Raw genomic sequence first — 20919 nt, forward strand, 5'->3', positions numbered from 1 at the left:
TCCCTTTAGTCTGCTGTCATAGTCTCTAGAAATTAGACATGGCCATTACTGGATTTTGACTTTTGAATAATGCCACATTTTATAGATAAAAAAAATGTGCATATAAATTCATTGTTTAAGAATTTGGCTTAAAATGATTTTCCTTTGCTGGTCAAATTCATTCCATAACTGAGTCACACTTTTCTTTTTGAATTTGTCAAGACCTTTACTGGATTCTGTTAGTAAAGGCTCAAACAACGACACATCCCGTTATTTCACCTTTTCTCTAGACCTGCAGTTCCCCGAAATACTGCATTTATGTAGGGGTGTGATGGAAAAAAGGATGCAGTACTGAGGAGGGAGAGCTGAACAACCTTTGCTGGGGTGGATGGGGTAACCCCTGGAAAGCTCACACCTCTCAGAACAGTGGAAAAAGAAAAAAAGAGTTTGGTTTTGATGCAATAGTTGGAAGCTTCTGCAGAGACTTCCCCATCCGCCCACACTGTGCGAACACCTCCGCGTTACCTCATGCTTCTGCAAATAATCCTGGGGTTTAGCCCAACTCTGCACATACAAGTGCAGAACTTCTATTTATGGACGCTGTTATGCTACCTGCACCACAGAGCCCCACACTGGAATGGGTTCAACTCCTGCTACACTGGTCTATCTCCTGAATTAGACCTATCCAGGCCAACTTATAAAACACCTGTACTTCCAGTGGTGACAGCGGCTACTCTGGTTCTGGGTTCCCGGAGCGCTCAGTCCGGGAACCCGGAGAAAAAGATTTCCTTCTGGTTTGAACCAAATAAGCTAATTCAGTCGCCATTTTTTTCACAATATGGACATGCTGGAGCCAGATTTGTCAGTAAGCAGTGATTGGTCGGACTCAGTCTGAGTTAATGTTTCTATTGCAACCAGTCTCACCAATCAGGATTTAGCTTGTTGGAAGTCCACACCCCTGCCACTTGAATGCGGGCTACACAAATCAGGTTATTTAAATGTTTCGATCGTTCAACGTGGGAGCCAGGAGGCACCACAAACTTTTACTGAGGCACATGGTTGGTCAGTTTATAACATGAATAACTTCTAAATATAATGAAAAAAAACATGTTCAAAAAGGTAACAGAGCTAGAACGTTTATTTTGACAAATAGAACGACTGAGTAATTGCTGTTAATTTCTCTATAAAAGTCTACAGGATTTTGGCTTTTTGGAACCAGCGGAAATTTCCTGCTTGGAACGCAAAGGGGGAGGAGTCTTGCGGTCCAGTTCTTATATACACTCAACGGATTGAACAGGATGGCTGGAACTCTATCCGATAATGATGTCGAGCCAGAGTTCACTCACTTTATTTTTAAATGTGAGGAAATTTAGACATTCAGTCATTCCTTCATCGTCTAAATCTGTTTTGTCCCTTTCAGGGTCCTGGGCCTGCCGGAGCCTATCCCGGCCACTTTCAGGCGTAGCCAGATGACATCCTGGACAGGTCGCCTGTCTGTCGCAGGGGAAATGAATACATTTCACTTTAAATAAGAAAGAAAAAATTGAAAGCCTTTCTCTTTGAGGCAGGTTAAAAAGTAAAAGGAACAAAAGCCAATTCAGTTCACCGAGATAAAAGCGAAAAAATCTACGTAGAAGGAATTAGGACACAATTCAACACTTAAAATTTAAATTCAACTTTAGAAACGCTCAATTCATCTTCATGTATGGTCATTGGAACGTCTCCAAGCAGCATCCATTTGATTCCTGAATTTAAACTACCTGGAGCCAGATGCAGTTCATCAAATAACCACTAGAGGCATGTTGTTATGGAAAATTGCACTATTTTAAAAGATAAATATGTCAATTTTATTTACATAGCACATCTTTAAAAACAGCTTTCTGTTTCCTAAAGTTCTGTACAATAAGACAAAAACATTAACTGCAAAACAAGCACCAGTAATGAAAACATAAATTAGAAACAGTTGAATCTCTTTTAGGGTCATGGGGTTGCCGGAACCAACCTAGGGGCAATTTGGACTCCGGTTAAACTTTAAAACGTGTTTTTGGAGGTCAGAGCGCCCTGAGAAAACCCACACATGCACAAAAAGAACACAGAAACTCCACACAGAAAGGACCCAGCCAGGATTCAAACAAGGGCCTTCACACTGTAAGTTGAGAGAGGGCTAACCACTGAGCCAGCCAAAAACATCAATTCAATTCAATTCAATTCAATTCAATTTTATTTGTATAGCCCAAAATCACAACAACAGTCGTCTCGATGGGCTTCGAAGTAAAACATGAAATCAAAAGGATCACGAATACAAAGAGTTCAATAGAAAAATACTAAAATGAACTAACAAACTGACTAAGCTATACTGGCATCCCTGCCCTTAGACCCCCCTTCGCGGTAAGGAAAAACTCCCAAAAAAACCGGATTCCGGAAAAAACGAAGAAACCTCAGGGGTGCCCACATGAAGGAGGGATCCTCCCCCAGGACGGACAGGCGATTTACCAGAAATCTTAGAGAAGAATTAACTTATCTAAATCTACAACTACATATATAAAAGTCCAGCAGACGAGCTTCATCCAGCCGTGGTTATCGGGACAGTCAAAGGCGCGAGTCGAGCCTGAGACAGGAACCACAGCCAGGTGTAGGAGCAGGAGCAGAGACGAGGTACTCGGTCAGGTACAGAGCAGAGACGAGCCAGAGATGAGCCTGAGACAGGATCCACAGCCAGGTGTGGGAGCAGGAGCAGAGACGAGGTACTCGGTCAGGTACAGAGCAGAAATGAGCCAGAGATGAGCCAGAGGCAGGATCCACAGCCAGGTGTAGGAGCAGGAGCAAAGGCGAGGTAAACGGTCAGGAACTGGAGCACGGATGAGCCAACTGGAGTCTGGAAGCACTCCCACTCCCCAGGAGGGGAGAGGAAAAGAGGGACAATACATGAATCGCACTGCACCAAACAGAGGCATGGAGAACTAAATGATAAATTATGATCAAGAATAGAGGAGAGGAAGGGTAGAAGTAAAAAAGGAAAGAGGACAGAACCCCAGTGCACCATAGTTACCCCAGCTTCAACTTCTAGCAGCCTTTTTAAAGAAATAGTTATTATTAAGTTTAATTTAAACAAACTAACATTAAGTTAAATAATCTCTGAATACTAACTAGTCTGACAATAAGCCTGTCCAAAGAGGAATGTTTTCAGTCTAGCTTTGAATGTAGAAACTGAGTCGGCCTCTCTTATATGAGCTGGGAGTTTATTCCATAAAACAGGGGCTTGGTGGCTAAACGCTCTACCTCCAACCGTACTTTTACTAATTCTAGGAACCACAAGCAGTCCTGCATTTTGCGAGCGAAGTGTTCTTATTGGATGGTAAGGGACTATGAGGTCCTTAATATAGGACGGGGCCATTCCATGTAAGGCCTTATAAGTTAACAGGAGGATCTTGAACTTAATTCTAGAACCAGAAAGATTAAAACAGTTTTACAATAAAATCAAAGAAATTAAAGCAACAGTGGAATGAAAAGAGTAAATGAAACCATAGTTCATGAGGAAAAATGACAGGTAAAAAGAAGTGGGGATTTCAAACTTAACCCTTGTGCTATCCTAGGCACTTTAACATTGGAACTAGACATAAAGCTAGTTCATGGAATCTTTCCACCTCTATCCACCATGGTAGGGAGAACACGTCAAAGTAAGGGTGGAGTCATGGGATAGCACAAGGGTTAAACGAGTTGTAGAATCTCTGATGTGGAGGAAAAGGCAATTCCTTACTTTAGGTGCAGCAGCTGCAATCATTCTGTCACCCTTGGACTTGAGTCATGGTTGAGGAACCTTCAGGAGAAGCTGATTGGAGGATTTTAAACCTCCTCCTGGAGCGTTTATCAGCAGCAGCTCAGATAAAATGTTGGAGCCAGACCATTCAGACCTTTAAAAAGATTAAATAACTACACATTTAATGGATTCAGTGTGTCGTGTTTTGTTTCATATATGTCTATTTGTGACTAAGAGTAATTAAATGTGGTCACAGGTAAAAAATTGTTATTTTTCCAATCAAGTCAATCAACAAGTTTGATCTGTGTAAAGATGTACGTCTCTTTTGTTCGTCTTGTTTGGTATTTTTTGTTTTTATAATTCATGGGAATCCACTGGAGATGCCAGCTGGAATGGCGGTCATGTCATCTGTCAGTCAACATCTGCATTCTGAGCGAGCTGCAGATGACGGTGAAAGGGTTGAGTGGGGTTTTTGTTCTGAAGGTGCAGCTGCGTGTAGACTTAAGGAACACAGATTCTCTACATCTATTTTAAGCAAGCAGAGTGAAAAAAAAACAAAAGCTCAGAGGCGTTCAAGCCTAGAGGCAGAGATGTGAAATATGAGGAAGAGGAAAATAGAAGGTGTGGGAATCTCCCATTCCTCCAATCAGGAAGAACAATAACCAGGAATGCGACACAACAGTCAAACATCCTGGACTAACTTATTGAAAAATAAAAAAAAAAAGTGAAAATCTTCCAGAAAAAAACAACTCCCTGGAGCTATTGCTGTGTGAAGTTGATATGCTGCTGGGTTTTTTCTTCACTGTCTGCTTCTGTGTTGTTCAGTAAATAGTGACTCAGCGTGTGGCGTCATGTAGTCAAGGGTGTGTTTGTGAAGAGCTGGAAAGGTCCCAACACCTGTGAGGAGCAGGAGAGCTCTCTGCTTTTGTCTCACTGTAAGAGAAAACCGGCGGCCATGGCAGACCTACTGCAGCCGGATCACAGCACACCAGGAGGAGCTCTCCCACTTCTCAAAGGGAAAAAGAAAGGACAGATATTTTTTCTCCAATAAGGAAGTAGTTGGGGGGGGGGGGGGGGGGCACAGAGCATTCCTTCCTTGCCAGTTTTTTTTTTCTACTCATCTTCTTCTTCCTGTGAGTAATCAAACAGCCTGACTGTTCGACACTGCAGATCTTCAGAGGAGGAGACCAGACGCCTGCTGAGATCCACCAAAATCCAGTAAGTCCAAATGACAGCAGTTATGTTTGTGCTGAAGCTTTTTGACCAGAGTTTCACTGAGAAGTTACCTGGCGAAACCACAGTTCAGGTTTTCTAGTTCTACATCCTCCTGCAGGAGAAGCTGCTGTGGAGGAAGTGAGAAGGTAAACTTTAAAACGTTTGGGGAAGAATGGTTGCGTCAATCCTCAACTTTCACCTTTATAAGGGGAGAAGGTCATGGCATTGGTGCCCATTCATTTTTCTTTCCACCCATTTATGTTTTGGTGGCTGATTTTGTGAGTCAAAGTTTAAAATTAGAGCTGATATGGTGTGTTGTCCCCGCTTCCCCTGTGTTGTGACGGGGGCTTTTGTGTGTGTGTGTGGGGGGGGGGGGGGGGTGACGTCAGCCGGTGTTTGCGCTCTCGGTCATGAGGATGTGGTAACCAGCGCTCGTTCTGTCAGCACACTGCAATCTGTGCGAAAAGCCCCAGCAGGCCGCAGCTCTGCTTCCTGTTGTCTTTGTCTCCGCCCCCTCCTTTTTTACACCTGTCAACCGTTCCAAAATACAGGCGGTTGCCGTGGAGACACTGAGGCACAATAAGGAGGAGAGAAGTGGGACTCCCCAGTCAGAGCGGAGAGAGGTGTCCGACCCACAGCAGGTCATGGATCACCAACAGCAGCAGAACACCAAGGTGGAGCGGTTCCTGAAGCTCGGATACTCTCACGGGGACATTCTCAGGGTTCTTGAGAACCTGCGGCACGACGCCCAGACCAATGACATCCTGGAGGAGCTCATCAAGACCTGCCAGGCTCGCACCCACGCCAACAAGAGCGTCCCCAGCAGTCCCAAGCTGGTGGCACGGGGCTGCAGCCCGAGCCCCAGCAGGACCAGAACCGCCCCTGACAGAGAGCTGGGGTCTGGATTCAGATCCGTGGTGATAGACGGCAGCAATGTGGCCATGAGGTGAGTCTTGTTTTGATTTCTAAAGGTTTGGTCATCAGAGTCAGATTACAGACTTTCACAGTCATTTACCAAAATTGACCCAAACGGTTCAGTTTGCTAAAGTTCAGCAGCAGCTTCTGCTTTCATGGGATTTATTTATTTAGTACAAGAAACAATAAAGATTCCTATTTCCTCTTTTTTCTGAAAAAACAAAACTGTTTGCAGCTCCTCAATAAAAAAATCTAAGCTCACATCACAGTCTGGTTGTTGAAGTCAGTTTGGCTTGATGGATTCAGTTGCTGCACACTTCCTCTTGTCGATTTGAAAAGCAACATCTGATCATTTCGGCTCCTATTTCTAGATCAGATCAGAGATGATCTTCTTTTATACTTCCTGACAAGAAAATGCTGCAGTTTCGGGTGATTAAAATCCAAAGCTGCAAACAGCATGAAACTTCTGCATGACTTACAGGTCAGTTAGGATCTGTACCTCAACCAGATTTGGTTCATCCCCAGATCTGCAGCATCGCCCTCAAGCAGAATTCCTAGCATTACTTCTTTTGTTACTGCATGTGAGACAAAACTGCTGGGTCACTGTCACGTGTTACATACTTCACCCAAAGTGGTGGACAAGGAAGTTCTGAGTCAAAATTCAACCCGAGAAAAAAAAACAAAAAAACACCAGAGTGCTGCTGCAGGAAACCAGAGCAGGAAACAAAAGAGAGCTGCGGTCACACACTAATTCCTGTAAGAACATGAACTAAGAGGAAGCTCACTGCAAGCCTTAACGGTTACACCTGTTAACCAGGTAAGAAGTGCATCCAAGCAAAGAAAAATGTTATTCTGTTGGTTCAAACACGCGAACTTCTTCTTTCAGAGTTGCATGCATCTCTCTCCGTGTTATCAGCTGCTCATACAATCCTGCTGTGAATCTGTTCTGATGCCTCACAAAACTTTATGCAACTAGTTTCCCGTGCAGACATGCACCGATCAGACGTGTGGAAAACACAACTGAGATGGGATTTTCTATTAATATTTGTTACCGAAACAGAATGAAAGCAGACCCTTAGCAAAAAAAAAAAACTCTATTTAAGTGTACTGCAATTATACTTACTGTCTTTTACACACTGTAAGGCCCACTTAAATATGTATGGATTAAATCTGGTTGTGCTTGTTTTGAGGTACATGACATTCAGTCAAAATGTCAATCAGTTGCAAACAAGGTTGAGTGTTATTGTAAACATGCCAACATGGCTAATGAGTAGCCTGTTGACTGTGTTCCTTTTCAGCTGCTACTTATATAATTGTTTACTTAAAATGTTCTAATTTCGTCTGAAGAAGTATTCACTTAGTGCACTTCCTACACTACAGATAAGTGGTCTATATTATACTTGCTTATGCTAGTTTTACTATGTTTATTACTTAATAAAATAATCTACCTTTTTGCGAAAGCTCAATTTTCTCTCTCATTTCCACGATCTTAGTGTTTGAAAAGCAGCTGGAGTGCTTTTTGCCAAATAAAATGCAGCTGTCATCTCCTAAAGACACGAGGATCACAAACACAGGTTATCTCTAGACTACAAAAACAAGAAAGCTGGAATCAAAAAATCCCCCGCAGCGGCCACACCCAAACCTCACTGTAAGCCTCTGCCAGGTTAGCCATTCACTTTCTCACGGCTGTCTAATTCGTCCAGGCTGAATTTCATTTTTGTGCGCTTCATTGGTCCTTTGACTTCAAGTGTGAACGTTTCTTTCACTCAAAAACATCCAGGAAGTCGGACGATTGAGGGAACAATAAACCGTACTTAGCTGTGGTTAGAGATTAACAGTGTTTATTGTTTCATCTTGCTCTGCTGCATTCCATTTACAGCTATTTAGGTCTTCAACATATTTACATTTAGTGGTTACAACTGTTTTCCCACTAGTTTTATGTGTTAAATTTACAATAGCGTACGGGGTTGTTTCATCTTGTCGTCCTAGTAATGTCAGCTTCTGCAACCTGGAGGTTCAGGATGAGCAATCACTCACTGGTTGGTTCAAATCCCAAGCTTGACGGTTGTTACAACCTTCCAATCCAAATTGAAACAAAGATGCCTTAACCCTTGTGCTATCCTATGACCCCACCCTTACATTGACATGTTCTCCATACCATGACAAAGGTGGATAAAGGTGGAAAGATTTCATGTAATCCACGGACACCAGTGAAGATCACAAATCATTGAAGAAAAAAGGTTCAGAGCACTGTCTAGTGGGTCTAGATGACCCAACTCCCAACATTAAAGTGCCTAGGATAGCACAAGAGTTACATAAAAACAACAGTTAAATATCAAAATTGTAAAGTTGCTTCTTTAATTCTCAGATCAAACAAAGACATCTACAAGTAAAAGTATTCAACAAACTCGATCATGAAAGGTTTTGTACCTTTAAAGCTTCAACTGCAGCTGTATTTTTAATTTTGTTATCATGCTTTGATTCTGTGTTTTTGTTGTTGAGTTGCAACCATTTGGCTAAAAGCTACTGTTGCGTTACTTGAGACAGAAAAGAACGGAGCAACTTTGAACTTTTATCATCAGGACCAGTTCAGACCAGTTATGCTGACGTTAGACTCGTTAAACATTTCACACGGATGGGTGTCTTCACACTGGGACAATGTCAGGATCCTGCCACTAATACATGATGGAATTCTTTGCACATGGCACTTGGAGGGCCAGATTAAAAATGAAACCAAAGCAAACTGCTTGTAAAAAAAATAAATCAATTTGAGTGGTGTTGCTCAAAACAAGCTTTGATGGTAAAACAGTCAATGGAGCCCATGAAGAAGAAAACCAGCAGACCTTGTTAGTTACATAACGTTTATTTGTAAAACAACACTAATGTCACTACAGCATTAAACTTAGAAGACATGTTCCACAATTTTCCCCCAGGTTAATCTTTAGATCCAGTTTATGGGAAGTTGTTTAATCTGCAGCTGTCATCTTTTTTGTCTGATGAACTAAGTAGACCTGGGTCCACTTAGGGCACATTGATAATGTCAGATTTGATTCACATCAGGGTTCGTTGGGTTGGATTGTCCATGTTTGTGAAGAGTTAACCTAAACTCTGGTTCCCTTTAGAGTGAGGTTCTCTCTTCACTTGAGGGTCAAAAAAGTACTGACGTCATGTAAGTGGAGCAGGTAAGACAGGTAATGAGGTCCATAAATGAAGGTAGATTTCATGTTAACGTCCCATTAGATTTCACACACCTGGGTGTGTGAAATTTGTTCTTCACATTTGACCTATTCCCTGATGGAGTGGTTAGACAACCTCGATTGGGAACCATTTGGTGGTTTAACCTCCCAATCCAAACCCTAATGCTGAGTGTCTAGCAGGGAGACGTTAGGGTGTCTCGATCGTGGATTTGAACGCACAACAGTGTCTCAGGGCAGACACTTTACCACAAGGCCACTGAGACGTTCGGAAGTGTGGGACTTTTCCAGGCAGTTTGGTTCACTTCTGAGAGCATCGTACATAAAAACCAAACCAGACCAGACCAAAGTGTGTAAAACTATTAGCATGCTTTGCCATCAAACTGAGCCTGCGGGACAATCTTACTGTGAAAGTCACCGTATTTAGTCTGGAGTCAGTTGCAAGAGAACTATCAGAAAAAAACAAACCAGAGTGGATTAAACCTTCTAAGGTGAATCCACCCTAATACACACCTTTGAAGAAAAAAAATGTTTTTTTAGGTCTCAAAGCCTTTAAATATGCAAAAGAAAAAAAACACCTAGTTTTTAGAGCAAGCTGTAGGGCTAAATAAAAGCAGGAGTTCACTGTCAACACAGTTATGAAAGCACATTTATGGAGCCCATATAATACATATGACACTTTATCTTTAGTACCTGCTTTGTGAAAATAAGTCTGTCTGCAGGGGTAACCCTTACAGGCGTGAGGCATTCACATGTTAGTCGTTCTATTATTAAAGAAGCTTTCTTGCATTCCCTAACCTTAAGCATACAATAAAACCAAATCAGACCTTCTAAATTTGCTGCTCTGATCGACTTTGTTCTCCAGTCATATTTCAGTTCCACATACAGTTTGGATCTTAAAAACAGGAAGTTGATGGTTTCATCTTTGTCCTCTATTTCAACACCCAGGACTGCTGGATCAGAACGTTTGGTAAATCCAGTCACATGACAGATAATGCAAAACTGCTGCTGTCACGATTCAACAACCCGCACAAAAAAAAGCTCCATTCTCTGTTCTTGAAACAAATGTCAAGGTCTTCTTACATTACATTTCCAACCCACTATTCCATTAGTTAGGAACACCAAATATTTAAACTCATTTTTGAAGCTGTTTTTTTAGAGAAACTCTCAGCATGCTATAAACAGAAGAAAGGTAGAAATGAGTTGATGATACTCAGCTTGACTCTCAGTGTTTTATCTTTGCAGCCACGGCGACAAAAAAGTGTTCTCGTGCCAGGGTCTCCAGCTGGCAGTCAGCTGGTTCTGGGACAGAGGTCTGCGGGACATCACCGTGTTTGTCCCACTGTGGAGGAAGGAGACACCACGGCCTGAAGCGCCCATCACAGGTAAGCTCACCTGAGCATGAAGGAATAGAGTCAGGTCCTCGAGTTAGTGTTGATCTCCAAACTGGTCCTCTGGTAGATGACTGACAGGAATAAGTGTGTAAAATGGTTTTTTAGGTGAAATCCTAATCATCCGGTCTGTTACAAAGTTCTTCAGTGTTTTCTCAAGGCCAATATCTAGAGGAGTATGGGATCAATGTTAAATTAGGAAATATTAGTGATTTACCCAGAGACACTGGCATTGAGACTTATGTGTCAACAAACACTTTGATTCTGGTTTAGAGGCAGCAGCAGTCCACAGTGCCACCATCTCATCATACCTGATGCCCTCTGGTCCCTACTTTAACAAACAGATTGTCTTTATTTATTTTTTAAAGTTCTAATACATCAATTATAATAATATTGCAAAAGATAACAACTTTTGACAACAACAAATAAAAAATAAAAATCTATCAAGAGTCAGTCAATCAAGATGAATATGAATAAATAAAGACTTATGGATTGCGGGACAAATTATACTGTATACCCTTAATTTTACTACAAATATGAGCCTACAAACTGTTACTGCAGTTTGTGGTTGCAAATTGGGAACATCTTTTGTTTTGAAATACAAATGAAAATTCCAAAAAGAATTTCACAAAATGTTCATTGCTGTATTTGATTTTTTCTGTCTAATAAAAATGAATTTATTATAATAGCTGAATTGTTGTATCCAAAATTTCCAGAAAAGAATCCTAAATACAACATTAAGCAATAAAATCATCATAATAAAAAATATTTACACGTGGAAACCATAATTATCTTTCTATTTAATACATTTCAGTGTGTTTATAAATGCTTGTTTGTGAACTATTGTTAGATGTTATGAATCTTAATGAACTATTAAATACAACTTGTAATGGAAAATAAAATAAATTAATTTCAGACTTTCTGCATCTTTTGTTGGGGTTCAAAGCAAACCCATTGAAAACAATTGAATCTAAACTCAACATTCTAAAAAATTATCTTTAAAGCAAAACTCTGACTGTAACGCAGACAAAACATGTCTGGTAAACAACCTAAAAAAAGAGTAGCTGTTTGTTTTCATGACAAAGGCAGCAATGTTTCTGGCTACTATCACCAGATGCATCAGAGAACCAAACTTCTCCTTATGCATGCATGGGCATACGTGGGTGTGCAGACCTACAGCTGCAGGTAAATTCCAATCCCGCTACACTCATAAAGTGGACTGAGATCAATTTTAACAATGAAAGTGCTGAGGCCTCCAAAAAAATGAGGAAGTGAAAGACAAAGCACTCAAATCCAGAATGTTGTTCATGTTCCTTCATGCTACAATTTTTTTTAATAGTTTCCAGAGAAAAATGGAGCACATGTACAGATATTGAGGTGCTTAACTTCAAGTTTAAAGGGAGAATTTTATGTAGGATGCAAGAAAAACTACCAAGAAGCAAGATAATTTATCTGTTACTATTTTTCAAAAGACTTTTAGGCATGAGGAAAGTGTGATGACATCACTAAACACAAGCATGTTCCAATTATGGAAATAGGCGGGACAAACAATCCCTCAAGGACAGAAAAGTTCTAGGGAAGTCGATCAAAAAACTAAGTGTAACTTCGTTTTAGATTTAAAAAAAGGAAAAGAAAAAATGTCATTGAAATAAAAAAGTAAAAAAAACAATAAAAACAATCCTAGAAGCCAACACATGGTTGTGTGAGAGTCTAAGGACTACCGTACATTTATTTCAAGCATTGAAAAAAATCTTTTTGGAATCCTCCTTTTAAGTGTAGCTTTTAAATAAACTGTCTTTTAATTATTCTTTATCCTTTACTGTAATATTTTTTAATGTTCAGTATTTTTTATTTTTGCTTGTAATTTTGTCTTTAAAGAGATGTTTTAATAATTTTTCCTCCAAAACATCCTTTTCTTGATTTAACTTTTCTAGTGGTATTTTGCATGCTGTTGTTAGAATTTTTATGTAAAGTAAATAGGGGCAGACTTGCTAGTGGTCAGTTGATGAACTGACTGACTTACTTTCAAACTTGCGTCAAACAGGAAGTCGGGTGGTAGTCAGTTGGGGTAACAGCAGCTCTGCAACTGTCTTCCAGATCAACATGTTCTCCACGAGCTGGAGAGGAGGAAGATCCTGGTGTACACGCCATCCCGTTGCGTGAACGGCAAGAGGGTGGTGTGCTACGACGACCGTTACATCGTCAAGCTGGCCTTGGAGGTGGACGGCATCATCGTCTCCAACGACAACTACCGGGACCTGCAGATGGAGAACCCCCAGTGGAAGAAATTCATCGAGGAGCGGCTACTTATGTACACATTTGCAAACGACAAGTGAGTCCTTCAGTTTGCAAAGATGTGTGCGGATTCTGAGCAGGAACCGTGGGAGAACCACCATTTGTACAGCTTTCTGAATAATCTTCTATGTGCTGCAGGTTCATGCCTCCAGATGACCCTCTGGGTAGAAATGGTCCCACCATTGACGAGTTTCTGAGAAAAAAAACGTGGAGTCCTGACAACAGGATGCAGCACTGTCCTTACGGTGAGTACACAATCACAAGATTTCATTGTTAGAATCAACAAGTCCAGTTGTCCAGTTTACTTCCCAAGTAAACTGGACAGACGGACACCTCCAGTGTCAGTTTACTTGGGAAGTTTTTTTTACACATCTAGCAACCCAAGTAGGTCAGTCACTGAAAAACATTTGACCCTGAAGAACCATCCTGAGTTTGGACCAGTTCATAAATCCAGTCCAGGGGTGTCTGATTCCAGACTTCAAGGGCTGCCTCTGTCCTTTCTTTCTCTGATCAAAAGAACATCTAAATCAGGTGATCTAAAATAACTGAGTCACTGGGACACCCATTGCCTTGTTGTAGTGTCTGGTCTGAGTAGAGGAAGTTGTGGGTTGAAAACCACATTTGGGCAACAGCAAGGACTCTAAAGTAGCGGCAAACATCAAGCTTTGCATCAAGAGTTGGACCAATGAGTTAAATCACCAAATGGTTTCGGATTGCAACTGTAATCCACTACACCCTCAGGGCAATGGTACATTTTTCACACTCAGGTGTACAAAATCTGTTTCATTGGCGTTAGAAAACCACAGAGGAAGCCTCGAGACCAAATCTTTACTAGATTAAGAAAATGAAGATAAGGCATTCACAAAAAACTGTACAACGTCCTGAGTGTAAATGTCATTTTAGTCAGGTAGCTCCGATATCTGCCTATAGTTTCCAAAACAAAAAAGTAAAGACTTTGGCAAAAGTTCTAATAGGCCTAGAAAAGAAAAAATGCAAACACTAAAGAAGTGGTTCTGTACTGACCATAGTCAGACAAAATTGATCTTTGGTGTCTTGGAGACAGAAAGTGATCGTTAACTCTAAACTATTGTTCAGTGGTTCAATATTGTTTAGATTCACGTTGCCTTGTATCCATGTTGCAGGAAAGAAATGTACTTACGGAGTCAAATGCAAGTTCTATCATCCGGAGAGGACAAACCAGTCTCAGATGTCAGTGGCCGATGAACTAAGGGCTCAAGGGGACCGAGCCAAAACTGTCTCACAAACTGCATATCTCTCCGAGCTCAAACACCCCTCATCCAGCCCGCCACTGAGCACAGATGACTTCCAGGGTTCTCACAGCTCCAGCGCTCTCAGCGGACACTCCAGCCTCAACTTCTACTCGAGCTCCGAAGTAGATGAGGCCTTCGGCTCTCTGGAGAGCTCCTTCAACAGGTTCCACCTCCAGGACTACACAGCAGACCTGCATCTGCATAGCTACAGCAGCGGGGTGGGCAGCTGCTGCTTGAGCCACAGAGACTCCTCCCACTCTGGGTCATATCAGGGCTGCACCTCTGATATGGACAAACAAGGTTACAGCCCCCCATACTGCGAGACCCCATCATGCAGGTGTGGTCAGCAGCAGGCCAGGATGTCTTCCGGACAGCAGTGTCAGCCCGGGTGGAGCTCCTGCCCACCACTGTCTTCATACCACCCCCCTGAACTCCGGGTCCATACTTCAGAGAAGGGGTATGTTGGACCGCCCTACAGCCTGCCCAGAAACCCATGGGGGCAGGTCATTCAGTGTGAATCCAAACTAAGCAGGCAAGCTCAGAACCAGGCCAGCGAGCACCGGAAGGGTCTGAAGAGCCAACTGAGCACACTTTTCCCCCCAAACCTGGTGGAGGCAGTCATGACTGCACACCCCCACATATCAGACTTGTATGAACTGATCAGACTCATCCAGAGCCACAGAACCAACCACACAGTCTTCTAAGCATTTAACCTGGTTCTTCAACCTAAAGCCTACAAGAAGTTCTTCAGCACAGGTCACTGGAACAAAGTGAGGACTCCACCTTAAACTGCACATGCTCAGTTCAGACAATCCAAAGCATTAATGAGTGATCTGGTAAAGGGACAGCTCGTCTTTATCTGGATTTAACCCTTGTTCTATCTATGACAAAGGTGGATAAAGGTGGAAAGATTTTATGTAATCCATGGACACCAGTGAAGATCACAAATCATTGAAGAAAAAAGATTCAGCGTCTTGTGGGGTCTAGATGACCCAACTCTCAACGTTAAAAGTGCCTTGGATAGCACAATGTGTTAAGATGTAATGGTCTCAGCTCTATTGAGCTGATTTTTTTTTTCCATCGCCTCAAAATGAGGAACAGCCTTCTGGACCTCTGTGAAGGTCCACGCCTTAAAGCTTTATGTTTCTACTGCACCTTTTAATAAAAGCACCTTAAGCTGTCTGGCTCCCTGTTCTGAGTAACCCTGCTGTTTGCTTCCCCCTGCTGGCTAAGCCTACATTCACCTTCAGTTCAGACAAATGTTAACATCTACACAAGTTCAAGATTTCCCAACTGCTCAGAAACGAATCCAAACATTTCCTCATTAAGGTTTGGATAATTTCAAACAAAATATGTCTGACAGGCAACGAGTTTCAATTAGTTCATCAACCTATTTATAAATTGTTAAACTGTCTTCACTTACAAACAAACTTTTCTCAGGATCTGCCTAAAGCTTGGTCCAGTCCTTTCGTTGTTTGGATAAAATCAGCAGCTCTTCTGTACTTATTGCAATGCATTGTGGGATTTGTAGCCAATAATGAGCAAGACTTAAGCATTTATTTGAAACGGATGTGTGGTTTTCTAAACCAGGACTGTTCTGACGGTAAGTTAAGGTTGGGCTCATCTGAAACCAGTTTTTCAGCTCTGTTGTCAGCGTAATTTGACGTCAAACCCCAGAAAACAGACAAAAGAGCAGAGGAAAACTAGAACATGACCTCAATAATTCAATCAGTAGGCCACGCCCACATTTAAGGTTAATTAAACAAGACCTAATATTTATGTTATAAATTCCGTTTTTTTCATTCAGTTGATTGCAATTAACTTATTTGGGTGGGGGTAAACCCTTCCATTCTGGTGTTCCAAACAGGAAGTCCCTGCTGGTTTCAAGTCAAAATCCCCTCTGTTGAGAAATGAACTGCTATTAATCAGTCATTCTATTTGTCAGAATAACTATTCTTGCTCAGATACTTTTCTTTTTTTTTTAAAAAACATGTTCTTGGTTAAGTTCAAAACGGACCAATCGGATGCTTCAATAAAAGTATGCGGTCTCACACTGAAATGTTTGACAGATTTCATGTAGCCCGCTTTGAAGTGGTAGGGGTGTGGCCTTCCAACAAGATGATTGGTGATTGGTGAGAGCAGCCAGCATAGACAGGTTGACTCAGATCAGTCACTGCTTACTGACATCTGATGACATCACATTCACTCGGTCCAGTTCTCTGTTTGACAGCTTCAAATTTATTTCTAAAATAATGCCACACATTTATTTCTAAAAAGCTAAGGAGAAATTTTCTGCCATCTAGTGGACAGTCCAATCTGAAAAGCACCATCACAAAAACAGCATGCGGCACAAGTTTGTTTCCTTTTTTTTTATTTTTTACAAATAACTTATCTGTTACAAAGACAGTTTTCCCAGCTAAAATAAAAAAAAAAAAATTATTTTTATTTCTCCATTTCATCAAACATGATCTGCCCGTTCACACCGGGGTGCAGATGCAGCTGAACTGGTTCTTTGGGTGAAGAGGAAAAACTAAGTGCTTCAGACGTGAATCCATCTTCTGCTTTTGAAGGCTTCACACGGAGCTGGAGGTTTGGCTTTGAAGGCACTTGGACTTAACAGAATAGATTGTCAACCTCAGTCTAAAGGCAGCAGGAAGTGGAACAACTTTACTCTTCATCCTCACGTTAGAAGGATGAAGGAACCGCATTAAAGACACAGTGGACTGTCGTGTTGTGCTTAAAGCTGAGGACATCTTTGGCTTTTTTTTCTTTTTTTTTTCCTTTTTTGCAACAACTTGAGCTTCATATTTAATCACAAAGGCACATTTACCCAGAATCCCGTTCACGTTTGACCTGTGGAGTGCTGCAGTTTGAATCTGGTGGGAAAAAACCTGAAACCCATCTGCTGACTCAGGATCTATCTGCTGGAAGGAAACCAGGAGTCTCCCAACATCAATCCTACATTCCAGTTGTCAGATAAGATGGCAGTTTGTAAATCTGCATTTGCCCCCCCCAAAAAATACAAATCCCCCAAATGCAGCAAAATAAAAAAAGATTTGTCTGTTTGCAGGTTGTACGGAGAAAACAGAGAGGTGGTGGCTTATGTAGCTTCATGATGGCAGCTAAGATCCAACGCCACTTGATTCTCACCAAATAAAAGTCTTGGGGGGGGGGGGGGGGGGGGGGGTAATCGTCTGGCAGAAAAGAAAAAGTTATTAAGATCTATCAAACTATACTTACAGGTGATTCAAAGTGAGAGGAAGACGGCTTCAAGGCACTAAAGGTATGTACAGAGAGTTTCCAGGAGCCGCTGGACGCCCGACCCCTGCGCCACCAAGTTCCAACGAGCAGGGGGTGGGGGCACGCCCATCTGAGCCCCTTTCCAGATCAGCAAATGAACGTTCAAGTCCGATAGTTTTCCCTTCAGTTCCAGACCCCTCCCCACCGGGTTACAGAGGAGCTCAAAGATCGGTGGTCGGCGCAGCGTCGCCGCTGAGCCAGGCGCACGAGTCACACGCTGTAATACTGTTAGAGGGAGCGGTGAGGTCCACGGTCGCCCGCTGCAGGGGGGAGGGGCAGCGAGTCCGGTGAGGTACGATCCGAGGGTTCGGAGTGTAAACACGATCCCGGCCGGCTTCACGCATGTCGCTCCACATACCTAAGAGAAACAGGAAGAAGAACCAGCCGCCCAGAAACGACAAACGCTCCGACTGACGGACCCAACGTCTGCGGGGCGGAGACTGGCGGGCGGATGGCTCAGAAGTGCCGCTGAAACTCGCACTGTTCGCAGCGGTTGAGGGCGGGGTGGTTGAGGAAGGTGCAGGCCGTGCAGCTCCACTGCGAGCCTTCGTCCTCCTCCTGGTCGGGCACGGGCTTCGTGTGCTTCCCTCCTGAGTCTGAAGGGAGGAGCATAAGACGTCAGAGCGCGCGGCCACATCTGGGTCACCAACAGGTGCAGGGGACCCAGAAACTCACAGATGTATCGTTCTTGGAGGTACATGTTTTTCACTCATTTTCAGCCCAGTTTCTGTCCTGATCATCTTTAGAGAACAATCCTCTGAAGACGATCAGGAGAAAAGGAAACCCTCAGACTCTTGGGAGTCGTCCTCCCTCACCTGCTGATATGGTACCTTTGGGTTTGGGGGAGATGGGACAGATAAACCCAATGTTGTCGTAGAAGTTTTGAATCACACCGGGGTTCAGGTGTGGTCCTGCACACATGGAAGCAGAGCAGAAGATGGAATGAACGCCCCGAAACGTAGAAGCAGCAGCATCTTCTAAAACAAATGTCCTTAAATAATCTGAGCAGGTTCTCGCTCATCAGAAAGAGGAGCTTAGTGGGCAGATCACACACACACACACCTTTCCTTTAGTCTTTCCTAGTTTATCTACAAGCAGCACAATCGGAAAACAACGATGCACAAAAGGAACAGCCACCATCTCAAAGAAACACATTTCACTCAAAGGAAGCCGTTTTATACGAGTGCATCAGGACAGCTGTAGGAAGTCATGTGGAAGAAACAAAGATGTTTGCAGGACAAAAAACTGAACTCATGTTGGAAGTTTAAAGGATGAAGAATATTAAAAACAATGCAGGTGTGGACATTCAGAGGTTCACATTCCGTTTTGTTGTCTTCAAGGATACTTTGACACCATTTGTTACAAAATAAATAAATAAAAATCTCGAAAAACACAGTCGCCATCTTCTGTTGGAGTGAAAAACTGCAGGTATGATGCATCATTTCTGGTTTTTGGCTGTAAACAGTGCTTGTGTTTGTGTCTGAACCAGCTGTTCATCTCTGAACCTTTAACCTCTGATGCCGACGCCCTCTTCAGGCTGAACTCGTACCGTTCGTCTGCAGCAGATCGATCTCCTTGCTCAGGCAGTCGATGTCGATTTGCAGAGAGCGGTTTTTGCATCGCAGTTGCTTCATTTCCTCAAACTGGAAAAGAGCAAAGACAACAGGAAAGCGTGAGTTTGTGGCATCCACACCTCCACCAGCTCACAGAAAACACAATTGGGACTTTTGTCCGTCTGCTTTCCCCGTTGGAACGTGCTAGCAGCCTTTGTGAGGCTTTTGTGGATGATGCCCGTTTATTGGAGGAATTTCTTTCCCAACATTTTTTTGCCTTCTGGAAGACGCTGGTCACCTCTCCTAAATGGTGTATACTAATCGAACGCTTCTCTACCTTCACTGAGCCCAGGTTAAGTAACTTTAGGTTAAAATTTGCCAGAGAGATGAATGTGTGTTCAAACAGGTCCAAAGTGCGACCCTTTCTAGGTTGGGACCACTTTGTGTCAGAAGTTAAAACCTCAACAACTGTTGATCCCCTTTATGTCTGTATGGGTGCTGTGGAGTTTTGGGCAGTTTGGGCCCGTAGAAGGTCATTATTAGGAGCGGCATCTCAAGGGGAGCGCAGGTGTTTCTTACGGTTCCCTTATGCCTCAAGAGACGCCATGAATTGGAACGTACAGTTGTTGTGCGTGTGGCAAGCGTGTTGTCAATTTTTTGTAAAGATAGAGTAAGTGGAATGCACTTATGACGTCCAGTGTGCAGTCGTGTGTAGTCCTGGTACTGGCTCCTTACTGGCAGTGCATGAATGCTGACACCCGTAGAATAGCCATTTCTAAACAGCAATGCTCCACATAAGGAGCACACACTTATCACTTGAACAGCACTGTGCAGTCCACAGGATTTAGAATGGGTCAGAAAAAATCCATATGACGTGCCTGCGTCTGCCTACTTCAGCCTTACGTGTTGTTGAAGCGTTAGTTACGACACGTTACCTGCAGCTCGTCTGTAGAAACAAAGTAGATGAACATTTTGGCTCTATGAGCGGTCAACGATCTTGATACTTCCTGTGAGCCATGCCCCAGAACAGGTTTGCTCCTTTTTACCCCACAGACGGCCCATGTCCACCCGTAAGGGCAGCTGGGACAAAGGCTTTAGTCAACTTTCTCATCTCTGACAGGCTTTTAGCCCACAAACTAACACAAGAAGTTTGACCAAAAATAATTTTAGGAACATTTTGCATGTCTGCTGGGATGGTATGTGGTTTTTCTCAGGCTAATTCTTCAAAAGAGAGTCTATTCAACGCCACAAGGAAGGAAATGGGCTTCTTACTGAGGGAATCTGGGAGGCGGAGTTTGACCTCTCCAGCCGCCTTCTGGTCAGGTCGTTCTCCATGTCGTTCACCTCTTCTTTTAGCTTCTCCAACTTTTTCTTCTTCACCTCTAACTCGTGCCACAATCTGTCCATTCGAGCTTTCTGGTGGACCAACAAGGCTGAGGGAGGACGAGCAAAGACATAGAGTGTGTCGTAAGAAACAAAGTCAGGCATTTAACTTATTGTAGAGCAAGTTTAACCCAAAATAAAAATAAACTTCTAATTGAACTCAGCTTTATACAATTCAGTTATGCTTCTTCAATTCCATGTGTGGGTTTGTCTTTGAAGCAATTTCCAGTATTTTTACAGGCAATTTCTGTTCCTTCTTAATGGAACAGTTGACTATTTTATTAATAAACAATCTTTGCTACACAATGTTTGTAAAAAATTTTTTTGGGTACCCAGTAAATGTCCAAACAAAGGTTCTGCAGCTCTTTATTCCCCAAAATATTTCAAAACACAGCAACCATCCTCATGGGGTGGGGGGGTGGGGGGTTGTTCTTCTCATATGTCTCATATGCCAAGTGGGTCAAATGTTACGAAACATCGGCATTCTTCTGCCGCACACCCGGATCTTCCAGTGCTACGCGCCGACAGGTGTGAACAGCTTTAAACTGGATTTCACCTGCCGTGACAAGATGAATGGGGGGGGGGGGGGGGGGGGGGGGGCCTCAGCTGCTGACTCACACAGGAAGCCGTGAAACGTCGAAAAAAAGGAAACATGGAGTCCTAAGA

At 42.7% G+C, this 20919-nt stretch overlaps 2 protein-coding genes and 1 long non-coding RNA gene across 7 annotated transcripts in view; 1 reads left to right on the forward strand and 2 right to left on the reverse strand.

Annotated features, from left to right (window-relative positions):
• Window positions 1–4591: 4591 nt before the first annotated feature.
• On the forward strand, window positions 4592–15197 carry LOC101171050 (putative ribonuclease ZC3H12D). 3 transcript variants are annotated; one of them, XM_004083618.5, is made up of 7 exons: window positions 4592–4954; window positions 5070–5097; window positions 5503–5897; window positions 10306–10445; window positions 12549–12783; window positions 12885–12991; window positions 13889–15197. In XM_004083618.5, exons 3-7 carry the CDS (start codon window positions 5596–5598, stop codon window positions 14719–14721), a joined length of 1617 nt encoding a protein of 538 aa, XP_004083666.1. In that variant the 5' UTR covers window positions 4592–4954; window positions 5070–5097; window positions 5503–5595; the 3' UTR covers window positions 14722–15197. The 3 variants fall into 3 exon arrangements, with proteins under 3 accessions (XP_004083666.1, XP_011489968.1, XP_020570177.1); XM_011491666.4 differs by lacking the exon at window positions 5070–5097 and having other exon boundaries at window positions 4669–4954; XM_020714518.3 differs by lacking the exon at window positions 4592–4954 and having other exon boundaries at window positions 4992–5097.
• On the reverse strand, window positions 8714–12709 carry LOC144990072 (uncharacterized). Its single transcript, XR_013654004.1, has 2 exons — window positions 12475–12709; window positions 8714–10455 (listed from the first exon to the last, which is right to left on the reverse strand). It is a non-coding gene; the product is annotated as an uncharacterized LOC144990072 (long non-coding RNA).
• Window positions 15198–16371: 1174 nt separating the features above from the next.
• The window catches only part of tab2 (TGF-beta activated kinase 1 (MAP3K7) binding protein 2), a 28117-nt gene continuing 23569 nt past the window's right edge, over window positions 16372–20919 (reverse strand). For 2 of the 3 annotated variants that reach the window (XM_011491665.4, XM_078942609.1), the window contains exons 4-7: window positions 20143–20303; window positions 18867–18960; window positions 18133–18228; window positions 16372–17913 (exon numbers count right to left, since the gene is read on the reverse strand). In XM_011491665.4, the coding sequence (XP_011489967.1) occupies window positions 17774–17913; window positions 18133–18228; window positions 18867–18960; window positions 20143–20303 (491 nt within the window). In that variant the 3' untranslated portion in view covers window positions 16372–17773. The remainder of the gene's footprint in view (window positions 17914–18132; window positions 18229–18866; window positions 18961–20142; window positions 20304–20919) is intronic. The other variant, XM_020714459.3, reaches the window with a different exon arrangement.

This window comes from Oryzias latipes, chromosome 24 (genome assembly GCF_053564925.1).
Source record: "Oryzias latipes strain Hd-rR chromosome 24, Olatipes_Hd-rR_3.1".
Classification (NCBI taxonomy): Eukaryota; Metazoa; Chordata; class Actinopteri; order Beloniformes; family Adrianichthyidae; genus Oryzias; species Oryzias latipes.

Bases quoted from the DNA above. Each gene is read 5' to 3' on its own strand.
- LOC101171050 (XM_004083618.5), top strand. From the start codon at position 5,596: ATGGATCACCAACAGCAGCAGAACACCAAGGTGGAGCGGTTCCTGAAG. The intron at 10,446-12,548 runs GTAAGCTCACCT...ACTGTCTTCCAG, and splicing joins GCCTGAAGCGCCCATCACAG to ATCAACATGTTCTCCACGAG. The intron at 12,784-12,884 runs GTGAGTCCTTCA...TATGTGCTGCAG, and splicing joins TACACATTTGCAAACGACAA to GTTCATGCCTCCAGATGACC.